Source organism: Macaca thibetana, chromosome 20 (assembly GCF_024542745.1).
Source record: "Macaca thibetana thibetana isolate TM-01 chromosome 20, ASM2454274v1, whole genome shotgun sequence".
Classification (NCBI taxonomy): Eukaryota; Metazoa; Chordata; class Mammalia; order Primates; family Cercopithecidae; genus Macaca; species Macaca thibetana.
Genome location: NC_065597.1, coordinates 61,821,357 through 61,833,182, shown reverse-complemented (window position 1 = coordinate 61,833,182; position 11,826 = coordinate 61,821,357). Strand labels below are relative to the sequence as shown.

Sequence of the window (11,826 nt, the reverse complement as noted above, 5' to 3'; positions counted from 1 at the left end):
CCCTCCCCTTGCTTTCTGGCAGCTTGCGTCTATGGTACCACGGAATGTGGACCCTCAAAAAAGACGTGGATGAAGCCTTTTGCCTGCGAGCTACACCTATACGGAGCGCCAGCCCCTCCAAGTGACTCTGAATCTTCGGCTCCACTCGGCTCTTCTTCGGCTGAGTTCGGTCGACGCTTGCCTTCTCAGGCTCGGCTCTCTTCGGCTTTCTGAGCGCACTCTCGTCCTGGCCTCGGCTCCTCTTCGGCTGCGTTCGACCCACGACCGCCTCAGTCTCGGCTCTCCTCGGCTACATTCGGCTGGCTTTCGTCCTCTCGGACTCGGCTCTCTTCAGTTGAGTTCGGCCTACTCTCGTCTCTGAGTCGGCTGCCCTTCACTCTCGTCTCTGAGTCGGCTCCCTTCGTCTGCGTTCGGCTGCGACCCGGAAGAGCTTCGATGGAGCTGGAGCTGCCGGCTCGACGGACGGCTATGGCGCCACTGTTGGAGTACGAGCGGCAGCTGGTGCTGGAACTGCTCGACACTGACGGGCTGGTAGTGTGCGCGCGCGGGCTCGGCGCGGACCGGCTCCTCTACCACTTTCTCCGGCTGCACTGCCACCCAGCCTGCCTCGTGCTGGTGCTCAACACGCAGCCGGCCGAGGAGGTGCGGCCGCGCCGGCACGGGAGTGAGGGAGTGTTGGGGGACTCCTGAGCGGATGCGAGGCCTCTGACAGGGATGGAGGGGCTCTGAGGGGGATTCAGGCCCCTGACACTACGCAGTGACACAGAGAAGGATGTCAGGGGTCCCCAGGGGGATGCAGGTGTCTCACACTGCGCGGACACAGACGTATGGGAGGGGTCGCGAGGAGGATACCGGTCGCTCACACTGTGCGGGGACACTGAGAAGAATTGGAGGGGCCCGGAGAAGGCTGCAGGTCCCTGGCAGGAGTTAAAGAACACTAAGAGGAATGCAAGTCCCTGACACTGTGCGGGGACTCTGGGAGGACAGGGAGGGGTCCCGAGAAGGATGCAAGTCTTTGACCAGAGTTCAAAAACATTAAGAGAAATGGGAGGGGTCCCCAGGGGATGCAGGTCCCTGACACTGTGCAGGCACAATGAGACTGATGGAAGGGTTCCCGAGAAGGATGCAATTCCCTGACAGCACTAAGAGGGATGGGAGGGGTCCCCAGAAGGATGCAGGTCCCTGACATGGGTGCAAGGGCATTGAAAGGTGAAGGGGCTCTGAGTGGTAGGAGAGGATCAGAGGTCCCTGCAAGGGAAAGGGGAGATGTCGAAAGCAGGATCTGCATAGGAATAACGGGAGAGTCCTGAAGTTGGCCATTAAGGGAGTTTCTGGGGGCAGAAGGATGGTCCCTGAAAAGGAACAGTGATGAAGATGGAAGGATCTCTGAGGGTGATGGGGAGACATGAAAGGAGATGGTGAGGCTGGAAAACCCCAATAGGGAAAAGAAGGGACCAGGAAATAGGGCATTCACTAAGGCTGTGTTAAGAGGGCCATCGGGTCAGAAACGGATTGGATCTGGAAGCTGAGGATGTTAGCAAAGGTTAACGACAGTTAGGGAGAATAAAGAACACTGAGAAAGATGGAAAGGCGCAACACTTGGGGCTGGGGGATGTTGAGAGGGGACACAGCTTGGTCTGACAAGTCTGATGATCCCCTAGATAGATCAGGTGGCCAGGACAAAAATGTCAGCTGAGAAGAGTGAGCACAGTCTCTTTGAGGCAGGGACCCTGTTTGATTCATCTAGGTATCCCCAGTACTTGGCATAGGGGCCTAAGGCAACACATAGTGCCTAGTAAAAGTGGTTTTAAACTGGGGATGTAAATAAACCAAGCCAAGGGATCCAGTGACATGAAGTCCCTCTAGGATGGATCAGCACAGAACTGATAATCTAAAACATTGTCTGGGAAAAGGATTCCCTTGTTATCTTCTCATAGAATGCGCTTGGCTACAAACCTGGCTTTGATGGGAAGTATTTTTTAGGTAGCAGAAATCTTTTACTCCACGCTTTTAAAAGTTTGAGGTTTTGTGTGTGTGTGCATATGTTATTGTAGTTGAGTGCTGATAATGACTGAAGTTCAATTATTCCTTAGTGTAAACCCCAAAACAAGAAAAACCTCATTAAATGTAGACTGTTTGGTTGAAGTTACTATAAAGAAGTAACTTAGTTTGTATATTCATTATTAAGTTCATTATCTCAGAGAAAGACAGCACATTATTTTAAATATCTGCAACCTAATAAAAACTGCCCTGTATTAGGTTGCCTACTAATCAAGTTTGATTTGATTTAGGAGTATTTTATCAATCAGCTGAAGATAGAAGGAGTTGAACACCTCCCTCGCCGTGTAACAAATGAAATCACAAGCAACAGTCGCTATGAAGTTTACACACAAGGTGGTGTTATATTTGCAACAAGTAGGATACTTGTGGTTGACTTCTTGACTGATAGGATACCTTCAGATTTAATTACTGGTAAGAATTTGGATTCTTATTTGTATATGAATTTGTACTTTCTTTTTTTTTAAGTACAATTTCTATTTTATTTTTCTCCAGAGAATAGTCTGTCTTCAATCTGGAAGGACTCAACTCCCTACATGGGCTTTGGTGGGGGTCGTGGAGCAGCACCCGCAGGTCTAAATCGGGGTGGGGTGTTTGGTTCTTGCAGGCTTCACAAGATCGATTCCTTACTACTTTGTTGTGAATTGCACAACTCACACAGTGATGTAGCTTCACGTACAGCTTGGGAAGCACATAAGCATCGAAGACGCTCTCTTCAGAAATATCCCTGACTGCCGCAGCCTCCACTATGTTTCGAATGACAGATTTCTTAATGGCCTTGTCCTTGGGCACGCCTCAGGCACCGTTCATGCATCGAGTAGGCTGTACATGGCCGCAGCCCATTTTGGCACGACCATTGTTCCTTCTTTTCTTTGTCATCTTGGAGGCACAGACCGGAGAGAGCAATTTGTACATTTTTATTTTTGTCTGTCCCCTCTGCTAAACGCTCTGTTAGAACCTTCTAGTGGGCACTACTGGAACCTTTTGCTCAACATTGTGCTTCCAGCTTTCAGCCTGATACCTGACACATTGTAGATGCTCAATAACTATCTGTGACCTGAATAGGTAACTAAATGTAAGATTAACTTTTCCTTGTTTTCTAAGCTCTTATTCAGTAAATACTTGCAATTCATTAGCATTTGCTTTTAGAACGTAATCAGATTTGAAATGTTTATAAATAATATTTGTGTATTTCGTAAAATATTTAGTTTTCCTCTTTAAGATTTTTTTGGCATTATTGGAAATTAAATCAAGTAGTTACCTGCTTATTTCGAGGAAAAAGTTTTTTAGCTAGAATTAAATAGAAAAGAAATTCATTTTCATTATCCTTTCCAAAACCTTTTCTGATGTCCCCAAAGCTAATGTAGGGGCTGTGCCTCTGTGCCCTCATATTACTCTGTATTTCTCCCCACTCATAGTGCTCACAATACTACATTGTATTTGTGTGTTTGTCTGTCTGTCACTCACAAGATAAGCTTAAGCACAAGGAACAAGTTGTTTATCCCAGGGTAAGTAACTGGCACATGGTAGGTACTAAAGACATATTTGTTGGGTGAATGATGGACGTATATAGTACTGTGATCATTGGTGAACTTCTGGAGGCGAGAGACTCTGAAATTCATAAACTTACTTCCCACCATATCTGTCATATTACCCTGAACCTAGATGACCCTCAAGAAAAATTTGATAAATGTGTGAATGAATGCTTCAGTGGTAAACCGATTGAAGAAGTTTGGTTACTCTTTTATAACTTTTATAATTGTTATAAACAGTATCATAGGCTCACCTGATTTTGAATGCGAACACCCTGCTTACGAAGCAAGCTTCTTAACTTTCATTCACCCCAGTTTTCTCATTAAGAAAACTGTTTCCTAAAGTTATTGTAAGGATTAAGTTAATAAAATAATTGCTTAGTCTAGTGCCTGGTACACAACAAACTCTTAGTAATTGATACCAAATAAAATTGGCCTTTTATAACCAGAAATCTTGATACACCAGTCTTTTACCGTTTGCTGCTTTCTTATAAGCTGGTTTTACTTTATTTTTTAAATTGATTAAAAAAAATTTTGTGTTGTGTTTGAAACTACCACTAGGTGTCAGTAATACTCTGTGACTTTCAGTTACAGTGCAACCTAATCAGGCAGAGAGCAATGTGAATCTATGCAATGTTGAAGTCTGGCTTATATGTAGCTCCTAATGAAAAATGCCAAATTTCCTCTTCCTTTCTGATCAAAGCCCAACCAATAATGAAGCTGAAGCTGTTACTGATGCTTGGCTGAGTGGAATGTAAATGAATGCCAAAAATGACTTCTTTCTAGTTCTTTCATTCCCTGGAATCATCCCCCAGGACTGACCAAAGGGCAGTCCATGAAGTGCAGGTGACCCTCTGGAAAGGCTGAATCCCCCAGCCCCAGCTTCTTCACCTGTCACTACCCATTAGTCCCACCACACCCCACCCTGGGAGTCCCTGCTAACCAGAACTCCTAACACGTGGGAGAACTGTGTAAATACCTGCTGAGATTGTACTTGGAAAAGAACAGGACAGGAGGATGCTTTCATTACCAGAATGACCGTGACATCTCCAGACGGAACTAGGAACACACTTTCTGGGGAATATATATGTGTTTTTCGGTTACACTTTAGATTTGTGTTCCCAGTGCTGTGCCCCCACCTTACGTTCATTCAACAAATGTTTAACTCACTGAGGGTCCCTTGCGTGGCAGGAAGGGTGCTGAAGATAGACGGATGAATGGGACAGTATGGTGACCTCGTGAGTTAGACTGCTTCTGGGTTTGAGTTCTCTTCATCTCGCACCAGCTGTGTATTTTTAGGCAAGTTTCTTAATGTCTCTGTGCCTCAGCTTATTCACCCGCACATTGGTGATAAACATAGTACCTTCCTCCTAGGATTGTCAGGGTGAAATGAAATGCCGTATGTAAAATACTTGGTATCATGGCACATAGTCAGCATTCTGTGATCTCTATGATCTCTGCCTGGTGGTGTTACGATGTTCCTGTTCTCGGGCAGTTTAGTGGAGGAGACAGATAAGTAAAGAAGTAATTATAGTACAGTATGAGATACAAAATGTTACAGGAACAAAAAAATCTACAGTAGGCTTTTGTGGGACCAAAACTCCTTCCAAAAACCCAACCTGCTTCTATTATTTTTATTTTTATTTTTCGAAAAAGTGTGTCTTGAGTTGGTGTGACTAAATAGAATACCATGATTTTACATGTGATTTGGAACCTTCAGCCTCCCTCTTACTTGCTGGATGACCTTGGTCAAGTTGCTTCCCTTCCTTGGTCTCGTCATGATACCTACTGCATGGAATTATCATGAGAATTAAATGAAATAAAAATCTATAGAAACACCTAACCCAGTTATCTGGGATGTAGTATTAGTTCTCTTCTTCCTCCTGGGTTCCAACCAAAATGAAGACAACTTTTTGGAGCACAACATTTTCTTAAATTGAGTTGCTCCTTTTCTTTAGAAGTTCATTTTTATTATTCTTGACTTTATGTAATATTTCACTCCAGGCTAACAAAATGTGGCCTCTTAGAGTCTTTGGGAAAGCCCACCCACTAGGTACAGAATCTCTTCTGAGTAGTAAATTAGTTATGTACATGTATTGGGGGGTTATTGAAAATCCTTTGTCTATAAATTCCTAAATAACACTATTAATTTTTACCATATTTGAAAGATAATTAGCTGAGCTAGAGTAAATTTTAGCTCCGTCTACCTCTAAACAAAACTTAAACATTAAAATAGAAAATCTGAGTTTATTGAACTCTTAGAAGGGTCGTAAATCACTGTTAGTATCATTGTCCAGACCCTTCCAGACAGGAGAACTGGATCAAAAGCATGCAAGCACATTATCCCAAATATATGTAAGGTAACCAACTTGATTTAGGTCTAAAAGACAGACTCATCATGGAGTAACTGAGGTTTTGATCTAGAAAGGATGTCTGTATGCCTTTATGTCATCTCATGTTTCTCCCTAACTTAGCACTAATCACTGCATCAGATGACACAATATGTGTGAAAGATCTGGGTCAGTAGTCTCATTTCGTAAATAATGAAGCATGTATAATTGTTCTTATTTTTGAGATTCAGAGGTGTTATCATCACACACACACCCCCGAGACACATTAAGTATGTCGATTGAAGGCTTTTGTTTTAAATGGACCAGTTGACCTCTGAATTGACTATCTTCTGATTCTGAAAATTGAATTCATCTAATAGGTGATATAGATGTTGTCCAGACTTCTAAACTGCGGCTATTTTGTATAGTCCACATCTGATTCATATATTTTTTTAAAAAATTCCTGACTTACTTTGCTTTCAGAAATTCTTCCCCTAACATGCCAGAAACACCCCACCCCAGGGCCTGCACCCTCATTGTCCCCTCAGCCTGGCAGTCTGGAACTCTCTTGGCCCAGATGGTCACAAGGCTCCATCCAGCCTTTATTCGGGTATCACATTGGTGAAACCACCCCTCATACATACTCCCTCTCCTCCTCCTCTCATTTTTTCTTGTCAGCACTTGTAACATACTAAATATTTTACTTATTTATACTGTTTATAGTCAATTCCTTGAGGACAGGGATTTACGTCTGTTCTGTGCGTGGCTATATGCCCAGTCTAGAATGGTGCTTGTTCATTCTCATGTAGGTCCTTAAGAAAAATGTGATGAATGAATGGAAATGAGCATAAAAATTACCTACTTGTTCTGTAATTTAAATTACGTTTCTCCCTCTCAGGCATCTTGGTGTATAGAGCCCACAGAATAATCGAGTCTTGTCAAGAAGCATTCATCTTGCGCCTCTTTCGCCAGAAAAACAAACGTGGTTTTATTAAAGCTTTCACAGACAATGCTGTTGCCTTTGATACTGGTTTTTGTCATGTGGAAAGAGTGATGAGAAATCTTTTTGTGAGGAAACTGTATCTGTGGCCAAGGTAAAGAACATTGTGTGACAAATAATGATGACGTTATTTGTCATCTTTTTTTGTGAGACCTACTGTATCTTAGTTGCACTTTGATGTAATGTAATGTAAAATTCATTGTAATCTTGTTTGATAGAACCTAGTCAGGTTTGTAACAAACATATCCAGCTATAAATATGTATGCACCAAGTTTGTGATTTTATTTAAGTCGCGAGCAATTTGACGATTACTTTTCTGCTGCTCTATCAAATCCATCCAAGACAGCCACTTTATTCTTATATATTTAGTGAAACTCCCAGGGATCTAGAGACCCACATATACAACAGCTTTAGGTGTACTGCAGATTTATTGGCTAAGGTACCACTTCTGCTTTGAAAATTACTCAACGGGGAAATAAAGCACAAAGATTTTGAAGAAGTTTTGTTAATTTCTAGGAATAACATTAAGGTGTCAGTTTTCAAACATTTTTGCAACCTATGCTACCATGTATTTTGGTTATATGTTATTTTAAGAGTAGTTGTACACCAGGTGCAGTGGCTCACACCTGTAGTCCCAGCACTTTGGGAGGCCAAGGCAGGCGGATCACCTGAGGTCAGGAGTTCGAGACCAGCCTGGTCAACATGGTGAAACCCCGTCTCTACTAAAAATACAAAAATTAGCTGGGCGCGTTGGCACATGCCTATAATCCCAGCTACTTAGGGAGGCTGAGGCAGGAAAATCACTTGAACCCAGGAGGCAGAGGTTGCAGTGAGCCGAGATTGCGCCATTGCATTCCAGGCTAGGCAACGAACGAAACTCTGTCTCAAAAACAAAACAAACAAGCAGAAAAAGGGTAGTTATAGTATTTTTTACTTTCTTGATTATACCTTTGTTTTGGGAGTCAACAAACTCTTCCTGTAAATGGCCAGGTAGTAAATGTTTTGGGCTTTGCAGGCCATATAGACTATCACAATTACTCAACTCTGTTATTGCCCAAAACCAAGTATAGACTGCTTACATAAGTAATGGGTGTGACTGCATTCAAATGAGACTTTAAAAACAGGTACAGGATTTGGCCCAGACCGTAGTTTGCTGACCCTTGCCTTATCTGAATAATATAATACTTCTCTTCATTGAGGTTCAAAGTGTTTTTGAAAACGTTGTTCTTTTGCTTTTCATTTGTTTGTTATTTTGCTTTTCATGTTGTTTGTAGCATTTATAAAAATGGAGTGTTAAACCAAGACCAGAAATATATAGCTGCTGAAACTGTAGAAAATTGTTGAAAAATATTTGTCTCTTTAGGTTCCATGTAGCAGTAAACTCATTTTTAGAACAGCACAAACCCGAAGTTGTAGAAATCCATGTTTCTATGACACCTGCCATGCTTGCTATACAGACTGCTATACTGGACATTTTAAATGCGTGTCTAAAGGAACTAAAATGCCATAACCCATCGCTTGAAGTGGAAGATTTATCTTTAGAAAATGCTATTGGAAAGCCTTTTGACAAGGTACTGTTTTTCCTTTTAAGCACAGTTTATTATGTTGTAATTTTAAAGAATGCAAGTTATTTTAATATTTGCAATGTTGTTAATAGGAATTTGCTGTTGTTTAAGAATAAGATTGGAGGTCATTTAAAACATAGGTTATTTGGTTTACTGGAAAGTAATAATTTATAGTAAAATAGGAGTGGCATATAAGCATCACTCTGACTTTTGCAGTTATATAGTAATTATCTCTTATTATAACTATAATCAAGAAGAAAATAAATAACTTTTTTACTTTGAAGTGACAACATTTGGATATCTACAGGTAGAAGAGTTTTACATAAGAATGCTCCATAATTGTACATGAATTTATGATCTCTTACGGAATAAAAAATAATTTGGATGAGTTTTCATTACTGAGGAGTGTGAAACTTGCTCTGTCTTAAAATTACATTCTGAATTGAGGAAATGGTAAGACATCAGTTCCAGGAATTTTTATTCTAACTAATTTTTCTATTATTGATTAATATTGCAGATATATAAATGTCTACTTTTTCATTATAGATTAATATTATTACAAATACATAAATGTCTAGTATTGAACTGGAGATCTAGAAAATGCTGACCTTTTAGAAATTCTTGGCAGCTTTTTTGTCATATTCTGGTAGAAAAAGTTCCTGTCTTTTAAACTGTGAATCAATCTCTCTGTCACTGGAAATAATGCATGGCGATTATAAAAAAGGAAAAATTTAACTTCTTATTTCTCTGATTCTTCAAAAGAGTCAGTTGACTATGAAATATTGATACATAAAACTAATTTTATATATTCTGTTTTCCTCTATGCTTAAAGTTTTTTATAATTTAGTCCTTGGTGATTTTTTTTAAATCCCACACAATCTTTTAATAGAATGTATATAGCCCTAGAAAAATAAAATTGTAGCCTAACATGTTTCACACTAAATTTCTGTTGATTATCCCCCTGGTTAGTAACAGTCACTTCATTGTTTTAGATATTCTTTTAGTAACCATATCTAAATATAGATATCACATGTGTCTTGTTAAAATATTTAAAGTTTTGTAGATAATTTTACAAAAGAGGCATGTAGTTAAATATCCCAGTTTGTTCAGGACAGTCCCAGTATCTACCTGTTGTCCTGGAGTGATTATAAAGAGTGTATCATTTCTTTTTCCACAAGTGTCCTGGTTTAGACAATAAACTATATGGTCATCCAGATACTACTCCTGCTCATTATTAAATTTGTTAGATAAGATTCCATGCAATGGTACTGCTTTTATATCAGGCTACAAATCTCTGATAAGAAAATCGGATAATTCTTACCTAAAAAGTTACAGAATCAGTCTGTGAAGGAAACATACATATACATAGCTGTGGATATGTAGGTATGTACATAGTATATACATAAAGCTGTTCTTTGTTTTAGATAGCATTTTGGAATCTTAAAAAATAATCAGCCGGGCGCGGTGGCTCACGCCTGTAATCCCAGCACTCTGGGATGCCAAGGAGGGCAGATCATGAGGTCAGGAGATGGAGACCATCCTGGCTAACACGGTGAAATCTCGTCTCTACTAAAAATACAAAAAATTAACTGGGCGTGGTGGCAATGCCTGTAGTCCCAGCTACTTGGGAGGGTGAGGCAGAATCGCTTGAACCTGGGAGGTGGAGGTTGCAGTGAGCCGAGATTGTGCCGCTGCACTCCAGCCTGGTGACAGAGCGAGACTTCATCTCAAAATACTACTACTACTAATAATAATCAAACTTAGTCCATTGTTAATTTAACAAATATTTTCCTATCATGAATCCACTTTAGAAAAAACACTAAAGAAATTTTTACATCAACAAATTACGTTGTTATTTGATTTGGTAATTGTTATTTAATTTGTACATGAGCATCAAACTAAATTTTTCATTTCTTGGTTATACCTTATTTTAAAGGTCAAAAAACTTGATACTCATGTACAAATTAAATAACAATGTACCTTAATTTGTTAGTAAGTCATCGTGCTTGGTTTATGCCCTCTGCTTGGTCCATTTGGATCCCATGTCTTTATCCATCCAGGATAGTCAGAGTCAAACATGGCAGGAATTGAACATATCTGAGCTACATGCTTAGAGTCTGTTCATAAAAACAAATAATTGATTATCTGATGTTTATCAGGTCTTTTCTTTCCTAACAGTAGTATATATTTGGATAATGATAGATTGACTCTATCTGATCATAAAGATTCTAGCAGTAAGACATTCTTCTATATTTGGAAATTTAAACATTATTATTAGAATTTTATTAACTGAAATGTTCTAGCCACTTCCTTGAATAATGTTTGGGGTTTTCTATTGTAGTAAAACATATATGACATAAAATTTACCATTTTAACCATTTTTAGTTATACAGGAAACAATCCTTTTGAAAATATGATTTGTATTAAGAATAACTATACTTAACATATTTTAGCAATACCCAATTTTATTCTTGTTTTAGACAATCCGCCACTATCTGGATCCTTTGTGGCACCAGCTTGGAGCCAAGACTAAATCCTTAGTTCAGGATTTGAAGATATTACGAACTTTGCTGCAGTATCTCTCTCAGTATGATTGTGTCACATTTCTTAATCTCCTGGAATCTCTGAGAGCAACGGAAAAAGCTTTTGGTCAGAATTCAGGTGAGAGATTAAAATACTAATAATATTCTAAGAGCTGATTTGAATAAAGTGTTAGGTTTTAGGGGGAATCAGGTGTGAAAAATGCTATATTCAACTATATGTTATACTGAGATTTCAAATTATGTTTTATGTTCATAGCACAAAGATGTAGGTTTTATTGATAGCTAATGTTTCCGCCTACTTAACGTCTGTTCTGTGTAATAATAAATATTCATATCCGTTCCGGGCAATTTTATTTCTAGAAAAGACTGTGTAGTACAGGCAGTCCTCAACTTAGAAATAGGTTGTGTTCTGGAAGTTTAGTTGTTAAGAACTTAAAATTCATTTCCCTCAAAGCAAAAGCAAGGGAGTATGGGGTTTCCATCAGCCAGAGTGCCAACGACTGAAGAGCAGAAGAGATTTGTAGGGGAATATACATATACAGCTGGCCACCATCTTGTTTTGCTATCACTGCTTTGGCCTCTGCCACTGTTTGACCAGACCAGCGGTTTCCAAAGTGTGGTCTGTGAACCCCTGGGGTCAAGATTTAATACAGTTAATAATTTTGATGCTTCTTTAGGGACATTCTTAAGTGATGAACTGCAGAAGCATGACAGTAAAGAATGCATTGAATGCCAGTACACTTTCATGGCACTGCCTTGGTTCGTGCTACGGCACCAGCAGTATTACCCAGCATTGCT

General features: G+C 39.9%; 1 protein-coding gene and 1 pseudogene across 1 annotated transcript in view; one reads left to right on the top strand and one right to left on the bottom strand.

The window, feature by feature from the left end:
* Positions 1-283: 283 nt before the first annotated feature.
* Positions 284-11,826, top strand: part of ERCC4 (ERCC excision repair 4, endonuclease catalytic subunit) — a 29,411-nt gene continuing 17,868 nt past the window's right edge. Inside the window, exons 1-5 of the mRNA XM_050774078.1 lie at positions 284-642; positions 2,292-2,472; positions 6,819-7,014; positions 8,284-8,491; positions 10,966-11,146. Coding sequence (XP_050630035.1) covers positions 436-642; positions 2,292-2,472; positions 6,819-7,014; positions 8,284-8,491; positions 10,966-11,146 — 973 coding nt within the window. The 5' untranslated portion in view covers positions 284-435. The remainder of the gene's footprint in view (positions 643-2,291; positions 2,473-6,818; positions 7,015-8,283; positions 8,492-10,965; positions 11,147-11,826) is intronic.
* LOC126944543 (40S ribosomal protein S26-like) lies at positions 2,591-2,937 on the bottom strand (annotated as a pseudogene).